Raw genomic sequence first — 8,672 nt, forward strand, 5'->3', positions numbered from 1 at the left:
AGTGTATACAATGAAACAGTAGTAGAACAGAAGCTCTGCCAGATAGGATCACCTTTGGAGTTAGAGAGAAGCATGTGTCAGATCAAGGGTAAACACTAAATACGAACTCGACGATTACACGTCTATTTAAAGAACCAATAGCCGATTATAAGGACAGTTTGCGTATGGACAGCAGCAACTTTAAGGAGTAAATGGGTCGTGCATTTTCTCTCATAAAAAGAACCGAGAATGTAGCGGATCAGAGTTTTCTTCGAGACCATAATGAGGCCAATTCATCCTAGTGTGTGCCAATTTGGCCAAAAGGCAGCAAAATAGCAAGGCTGCACGTAACGAGTTTAGCTCAAACATCGTAACTGTACACGCGTTGACCGTATTGCTGTAGGCAGTGAAGATTCTTTTGTTCCAGTCAGGAGAGGGCCCATCCCCCACGGGACGCGTAAGAGGAAAGGGAAGCTAAGTAGCCCGCGCAGATGTATGTTCGTAACTTTGCCAGTATATATAAGGTCGAATTAGAGGCACGGAATATTGTCGAGCATTACTTGCACGATCTCGCGCATCCTCTGTCCTCGTGGACAACTTAAAACTAAAGAGAGAAAGAGGTTAATCAAGAGAATATCACAAATACGACCATTACAAGGTAAGTGGGTGTTAGAGGTGCTAAGCTATTTTCTCAGGTTTAAACCTTACATACCGGTCAAGTAAAGCAAAACAAAAGCTGATGAAATTCTAATGCTTCACTAACTTGTACAATCTTGTAATTTCTATATGAAACATAGACTTATTATGTTGCATGGTTTGTTTGTTGCTACCGTCGTCGACTCGGTGGAATAGAATTGAAATAGGCGAAGCATACGATGGTTCTTATGTCTGGTAATTATCGTACGAAACAAAATGAGACCACGCGTTACTTGGTACTGGAGCGTAATGGTGATATGCGAAAAGACTATGGTTAAATGTATGAAATTAATGATGGCCTCTTGCATAAAACTACTTTTTCGCTGAGAGTGCGTAGAACGGAAAAATAGTGCAATGGACTTGTTTTTGTAGATTGCCTAATACAAAGTGTTCAACAGAACACCATCTGAATGTTTCTAAAGCAGCTGTGTGCTAATAGAAGTTCTCACTAGCTCCATTGGAGAGTGATCTATTTTGTTGAGCAAGACTACTACTTTGGTTGCAAATCGTTGATAGGCAACTAACTAGGCAAGCGTTTCCATTCTATTAGAAATATGTTAGCCGAAGTTTATGTTGTAATCATCATGAGGTCAATTGCAAGTAAACGAGATGTATTTATTGAACGTTATATTATTTACTCAATATAGAAAACCTTGAACTTTATGTTATTGAAGAATAATTTAAGCTACACCCCTGACATTCATTATGTACTGCTCGGCTTACACATATACATTTTTTTTTTTTTATAGAACTTCGCTTCTAAATGCATCAGACATTATTCATAAAATTGCGAGGTGCCAAAATAATGTCTCGTAATACTCGTTTAGTTCAAACCAGCTGACAATTCAGTAAACCGAAAGGGATCAATCTGGATCAAACGAGAAGTTGATTCAAACCGTGAATGTCCGACGATTATCCGGCTCAGAAACCTTCAGAACGTATTCTGATATTCTATTGTAATGGGCAGTGTCTCTCCTAGCATAATATAGTTGCCTTTAGTTCGTTCGATAAAATCGATATCTGTCGAATTTTAGGGAGTGCTCGGAGGAAAATGGCCGCTTCCAGGTCTCTATTCGCTCTTATACTGTTGGCTATCGTCCTGGTAGAAACCGTATCGTGCGATAGTGATGTCAACTACCGAAAACCTCCTTTTAATGGAAGCATTTTCGGCAAGCGAAATAATGGCCTTGTGGCGGGGAGAGTCGCCGGTCAGGACGACCGGGGAGTTTGTGAGGTGACTATTTAATTTGCATTCGAATTTATTTATAATGGTGTTACATTTAGCCATTTTAGTTCAAAAAATACGTCTGATGACGTTATCTTTCTGTGGAGCATCTTTCAGCTTTGCGGTAAAGCTGAAATGAAATAAATGAATGATTAGTTTTTGATGGTAATAATATCTCGACCAGCAGAGTTGCCGATTTCGGCCTTGCTATCGAGCACACTTGCACTATACGATATTGGTATTAAAATGAAAGCAATTGAAAAGTAATGCCTTTTATAATACAAATGTGTCACACCAACGATTACCGCATCCTTTTGCAGGTTTTGCTCGACGCATGCGGGCAGCTCCTACAGAGCGTCATCGACCAACAAGGAGTATGATTGTGTGAAACAAACACGCAGGCACGCCCAAGAACCTTTGACTTACCCAGCGTCTGATCGTGGCCACATCACGGTGGTGGTATCTCTTGAAAAGCTATTTCTTAAACCCGCCTACTTCCACATAAGGGGCCTATAGCAATGTTTCCTTCATCAGGATATACTGAAAACGTCGTAACGTGTTTCCTTTGCAGATATTATTTAAACGTGGCTCACATATGACCATGCGGATGCCTTGTTTCGTAGCCGAGAACTGTTACCGAAGGCCGTGCTACTGCGTCTGGCCAAATCATGTATATATGAAGTCGTCGGCGACAATAACAGACACATCCAGTATTTTCTATTATTCGGTAACATACAACAAATGATGTGTGCTCAGTATGACGGAATAACAAAGATATGAATCGGCTTTCGAGCAAATATATCCTATGATAGAATAAATTAATTTTCCGCTGTCGCCTACCTGTCTATGGAAAAAGAATCATTATCACAGTGAGTCTTAATTACACGTAATAGGGATAGCAAGAGAACGGTCTTAAACAAAGTTTCGCCAGTTAGCGCGATAAATCACGCAGCGGCTGATACAGTGAATTCGCTGTACTTGAGAATAGAGTACAAAAGGAAAGTCCACGCTATAGTTAAATCATAACAATAACAAGATTAATACTTACGATTCCGATACGATCAGATGATTTGTTCCACAGATCATATATCTGAAAGATCGAATAGAAGGCCTGTTATAGGCAGTAGCCCAAAACCGACCGAACCGAAGACAAATTCAGGTAAACAGGATGCATCAATTCGACCTGTTCAACCGTGAGCGATCTTCGCCTGATCTTCACCACACTGCATTGACCGCAGTTGTCCTTTTGTGCACACGTTGCGATTCCGTTTTTGGCCTCTGATTATATCAGGAGTTTTCAAATCAGTGCCACAAGTTTGTAAAGAATACCGCATCGACGTTACTGTAAGCAGTATGAAATAGTACTAATACTACTTTAGCAGTCACTATTACCTTAAAGTATAAACACGCAATGGGCAAAAAACAAAAAAAGAAGCAGCGTAGACTTAAGCGTGAGCAATGGTTCATACCGATGCATCACAGATGCTTCGTAAAAGACGAGAAAACCGTACAGCTTAGCAGTAAGCAAAATTTATTGCATAAACAGATAGGACAGTAACAACTTGATTAATAAATCGCTCATCAGTAAGTACTTTTAGATAGGCTTGATTATCGTTGTGTGACGACGGTGGGCAGCAGAAGTATGTATGACCATAATACAGAAAATGATAAAACCGATACTAAGCGTATAGAGATAATAACAAATATAATGTAAGAGGTGTGTTTTTCGTAATTTGACTACATTTTAATAGCCAAGTTAGCGAGCAGCGAGTAAATGTATTTACGAAGCTGTTATGGGTTGATGGGCATTCAACGATATGCCGAAGCTCTCTTCAATGGGTCAACGTAAAACTCGGACACAATATATACAGAGTCCTCGCTTCATTTGCATCATCGTTCTTCTCAGCGATCAACCTTTATAGAAAATCTGGGCAACCCGCAGGAGCTGGATGCGTATTAAAGTTCCAATCGCAAACCAGTTGATCTTCATTGTATACTAGGCCAGCAGGACAATTGAGCTCGGTCAGGCGTATGCGTCCGGCGTCGTCGCACACGAAGAATTTCCGGCAAGATGCTGTGTGCGGAAGCGTGTGTTTCTCACAACGCTGGGGCCAGAGCGCTGCGCTTGTTGTTGGTAGTGCAGCAGTAGAGGTCGATATAGACTCCATTTCAGAGATGGTAGAATTATAATTAAGCGATGGAGCTAGGTCTCGGGGCGTAGTGCGCCCGTCCCTGCAATATGCAATTACACAAGTATGACGTTATTTGAAATAGATGAATGGGAAAATAGTACGATGAAAATGACATAGATTTTCTAACATGGTAAAGCTGGTTTTCGCCCCCTACATTGAAATCTATAAAAGTTTAGAGAAAAATATTCTTGAATTTATCGCTCAAGTCTTGAGAAAAACTATTGGCAATCACTTTAAAGAAAATGTTGATTTATATTAATAGACAGTTTAAAATTATATTTTTTTTTTGACTATAGTTAGCTCTGAACGCTTTATATAGAGAAGCGTGCTATGTCTATTTGACTCATGAATATACTGTACGCGTTTTTCGCCTTGCATAAATCACTTGTGGTGATAATGGTTATTACATACAGTGTAGTGCTCGTAAGTGCTGAGGATGTTTTACTAGTTTGACTAGCCCTTTCTCGGCTTTCGTTTCCATTGAGCTGGGCGCTAATGGCCGTAAGGAGTGGATATTTTACTTTGGTGTTGCAGAGTGCATTCGCATCGTCATTGTTAACTGCCCAGATCATAGCTCCACCGTAACCAGCCGACTTGATTAATTCCACCTATTTGAAGAAACAACGGCAAATGTCAATTATTAAATAAACAAAATCTCAGACAAACGCTTTTCACATGTTCTGTGACCAAATCTATTGTCCAAAATAAGATTTACATTCAAATACTCTAGTAGTTCTATTTCTAGTTTCTATTTCTAATTTCTATATCTAGTAGTTGATGCTACCTTATATTTAATGCCTTCCTCGTTATCGTAGCCGACCCATTGATCATCTCCGTAAGCGTACGGAACTTTTGCTTCGTTATCCCATGCACTAGTCCAATCCTTATTTGTCCGTAGAAGCTCGCATATCTGGAAAAGCATAGACAAAAATGGCGTGGCTTTTTCCATAAATTCGGTCCTATTTACGAGAGATAATAGTGACGGTTAGCAGAATGAGAATGACTTTGTGATACTGAGTCTGCGTTTTGGAATACATGATTTGCTAACAGCTTGTGTTTTGGTTACTTCTAAAATTTGCTTTTCAACTACTCTAGCTGTCTCAGCCTCGTGTTATGTATCAAGGCTCGTTTTGATGACACGTGGGAATGACACGCAAGCCGAAAGAAGACTGGATTCATTTTATGCTAAGAAAACTGCTTATTGCAGCTTAGTTTCGATGCAGTTAAAACGGCCCATAGTGCAGGGCTTTATAGGCGTACTGAAGTTTACATATTCTCACGAATTAGCGCAGACCCACCTCGAAATAGAAGAGCGTGCCTTCAGTTTGTGAGATGGGACCTTTTCTTCCGGGCCCTTGTGCTGGAGCTCCGATGTACGTTTTATTGCTATTAGCAAGAGTAAATGACCTTCCATAAAAAGCAAAGCCTAAAATGAGCTTCGAGCTAGGCGCCCCCCGGGCTTCCCATGCGATTAGAGCACCGGCCTTCAATTGACAGAGCCACAAATAATAAGATAAAGTTAATATATTATCTCGCGAATGAAGTACACCCTTGGTTTGTCTGTCTGTCTGTCTGATGAGCCGTATGTTTCATATAGTTATCCTGCTGATCTCATAAATGGCCTATTTCGTGCAGCACCGGTTCGTTCAGCAGCGATTCGCTGCTGAATCATTGAACGTAATCTACAAATGACATCTCAAAGGAATTAGTGCTGAAATCTTCGAGCTTACATACCACATTGAACAAGGTTAAGATGGCCGGATCAGATCTCCTTTTGTGAAGAAGGACATGATTGTCAACCGTTGGTTCCCAAGGCCCGTGAAGATCATAAGTCATCACGTGAATATAATCCACAATCTATAAAACAGACAGCTCACTTAGATATCTAGTTATGGAGTAGCGTGCATAATATATATACGGCTGTTACAAGCGAATCTTGTGGGCTTTGAAGCCGAATATCTTTTAAGCTATACGCCGCTAGAAAACGCGATTTAGGTGGTAAATACTCAGCTTCCATCAAGAAATTTCTGAGTAAAAAAAGGTTGAACTTGCTGCGAGAGAAATAAGTTCACAAAAGAAAACATCCTCAAATTTCAAGAGTGAACGCTCAGTGATCAAGTTGTTGTTCCTCGAAAGTCACAGCGCTGCAATAGTTCATCGAAGATTGGCCTTAAGTGAAAGCACAATACGTGAAGAGAGTGTGAAGACTAGGGAGGAGGTGAACAGGTGTCAGGACCCGAAGGACAAAAACGTATTGCCGCAGTCGAGGAAATTCTTTCACGAAAGCCGAATCTGGAGTCTATAAGCTCTGACAGCCAAAACCGACATATTACATGCAGTGTAGTACCGAATTATGATCCAACTATTGAAAGTGTGGAAATTGAGTAAAAAATAGGTTCCTTGCGAGTTGACTCCAGGCCGGTTGGAAATGTGTGTCGCGTATTCCACGTACAACTCGCGGAATTTTGATCTAAATTGATTTAAAAATCCGCCAGGAGGATACAGTTGCCATAGATGAGGCATGGTTACATAGACAGGACGTAAGGCGATGATAGTGCTTGCAGTGGAGATCAGACGCATCCGTTATAGCGAGCTCCTTGCCTTTAAACAGTGACTGCAGTCTGCTATCTTGGGTTACTCAAGAGACTCATCGACCGTTGGTCTGCGTGCATCAATTACTTCCTGGATTGAGCAAAGGAACATTCAACGTTGACCTCAATCCGCCTATCCCACCGATCTAATTCTGCGTGTGATTTCTGCGCTTTCCATGTGCTAAAATGGACAGCTGGTAGGCGAACGCTTCCCACTAACGATTTACCTCGAGGAGAAACTATAGATAGAGAGATTACGTATCAAAACCCGAATGGAAATTATACATAGAAGCTTTAGAATTTTACATAGAAGAAGAAGATTTAGCCACCCTTTTAAGAAGATTTAAGAAGAAGATTAGGCCACCTAGTTCAGAAATTATTAAATTTCAATGTCTACAGAGTTTGTTTATTATGGTGCAATAGATATTTTAAAAAAATCAATTCTATTTACCAATAGCCTGAAATTATAAATATTATAATTTCGTTTTCCTAATTACCTTGGATATTTCTGGAACGTTGTAGCCAATATCGACATTGACGATAGCTGGAACAGCCACAGTCAATAGTTTATCTTTGCCAATGGCTTTTCGAATAGCCTGTAACGTTGGTACGGACAAATCAGGACTAAAATTAAAGCCTCACATGTCATAATGCAGCGTTTACATTCTAAAAACGATCGCTACGCTGATGGTAATTACGTTGGCATTTTTCGTCAACAATTATTAGAATCAGAATGAACAAATTTATAATTACTACTGCCTACCAGACGACTTTAGAATGTAGTTGCACACTGTTTTTCAGGTCCGTTTGATGATTTAGCGATTCTTGTTTCAAGCTAAATTGATAGTTACTAATATTCATTTGTATGCGTTTTACCAATTATAATAACATACTATAATCCTTCAGTAGTCTTTAAATCTTCACGCGTTAATATTTGCTTCGTACCTTGAGTAAAAGTACGAAGTTTAATTTATCCATATATGGGTTACCGCCGACAGCGCCCGGGTACTCCCAGTCAAGATCGACCCCATCGAAGTCAAACTTTTGAATTACGGCGGCAACAGATGTGGCAAATATCCTACGTCCGGCATATGTAGAAGCCATTCTTGAGTATCGCTCAGACCTTTCATTCCAGCCGCCAATTGCGAACGAGACTTTCAAATCGCGCCTGACCTCTTTGAGGGCAACGAATTTTGCGATTCCCCCTGGAAGTTCGTCAGTAATAACGGTTATGTAGATAACTCCTATCTGTTTACTGGTGCATGCTTATAATGTTTGATGATAAGGTGAAGTTAAGCTGTAAATGAATAGAATGAAGGTGCACCAAAATAAATAATAGAGATCTAGTTCGCCTTTGGTGCAGTTAACCTATAATAAGATCATCTGATCTTTTTAAGAAACAAACAAATCAAATATTTTTGTCAAAAGGACCATTAGGTCAGGACGATCCGGACGCTCTGGTGAAATATCGAACATTAATTGTATTGAAAGACTACCAATTCATATTTGGCGTCTCGCTTTTTATACGACATAGCTACATTTATATAACCCTAACACCCGGTACGTTCTTACTGTGGTCGATGTCCAGGAATGGATCGAGATATTTCACCCTATTCGTCGATTCGTCAAGTCCCAGAAATGTGTAGATGACGTGAGTACATTTATCCACTGGGAGAGTCAATACATTTCCTGTGTATGGAGCTGCACGGTATCTAAATAAAAAAAACAGAATCAATTGTTCAGCACACCAGTGTGAAGCCATTATCTGTATCACATCGCTCATAAACAACAAGGCATATCAGAACCGACTAAACATCTGCCATTTACCGTTAAGACAGCAAAAGTGCTTGGCTTAGTGTTACATGCCTCGAACCTTGAAGATACGTTCCTGAACGATGAATCACGGCCTGATACATTCACGTGGTACTAACGAAAAATCGCACATTTATAAAAATTCCATTCATATTTGAGAAGAACCCTACAAAAATG

At 40.1% G+C, this 8,672-nt stretch overlaps 2 protein-coding genes across 3 annotated transcripts in view; one reads left to right on the top strand and one right to left on the bottom strand.

The window, feature by feature from the left end:
- The first annotated feature begins 430 nt into the window (after positions 1-430).
- On the top strand, positions 431-2,764 carry SIFa (neuropeptide SIFamide). Of its 2 annotated transcripts, XR_015312730.1 has the most exons (4): positions 431-637; positions 1,710-1,909; positions 2,221-2,356; positions 2,472-2,764. XR_015312730.1 is itself a non-coding variant. In XM_086970124.1 (3 exons), the coding sequence occupies exons 2-3, from the start codon at positions 1,727-1,729 to the stop codon at positions 2,278-2,280; spliced, it is 243 nt and encodes an 80-aa protein (XP_086826250.1). In that variant the 5' UTR covers positions 432-637; positions 1,710-1,726; the 3' UTR covers positions 2,281-2,764. The 2 variants fall into 2 exon arrangements, 1 of the variants encoding a protein (XP_086826250.1); XM_086970124.1 differs by having other exon boundaries at positions 432-637; positions 2,221-2,764.
- A 644-nt stretch (positions 2,765-3,408) lies between these two features.
- The window catches only part of LOC111264573 (chitinase-like protein 3), a 7,604-nt gene continuing 2,340 nt past the window's right edge, over positions 3,409-8,672 (bottom strand). Inside the window, exons 2-9 of the mRNA XM_022840622.2 lie at positions 8,256-8,395; positions 7,629-7,888; positions 7,181-7,279; positions 5,827-5,949; positions 5,391-5,576; positions 4,877-5,002; positions 4,504-4,700; positions 3,409-4,132 (exon numbers count right to left, since the gene is read on the bottom strand). Of these exons, the coding sequence (XP_022696357.1) occupies positions 3,817-4,132; positions 4,504-4,700; positions 4,877-5,002; positions 5,391-5,576; positions 5,827-5,949; positions 7,181-7,279; positions 7,629-7,888; positions 8,256-8,395 (1,447 nt within the window). The 3' untranslated portion in view covers positions 3,409-3,816. The remainder of the gene's footprint in view (positions 4,133-4,503; positions 4,701-4,876; positions 5,003-5,390; positions 5,577-5,826; positions 5,950-7,180; positions 7,280-7,628; positions 7,889-8,255; positions 8,396-8,672) is intronic.

This window comes from Varroa jacobsoni, unplaced genomic scaffold (genome assembly GCF_002532875.2).
Source record: "Varroa jacobsoni isolate VJ856 unplaced genomic scaffold, vjacob_1.0 scaffold_877, whole genome shotgun sequence".
NCBI classification, from domain to species: Eukaryota; Metazoa; Arthropoda; class Arachnida; order Mesostigmata; family Varroidae; genus Varroa; species Varroa jacobsoni.

Excerpts from the sequence above, each read along its gene's own strand:
- SIFa (XM_086970124.1), top strand. The coding sequence starts at position 1,727 with ATGGCCGCTTCCAGGTCTCTATTCGCTCTTATACTGTTGGCTATCGTC. Across the intron at positions 1,910-2,220 it reads ACGACCGGGGAGTTTGTGAG|GTTTTGCTCGACGCATGCGG; the intron begins GTGACTATTTAA and ends ATCCTTTTGCAG.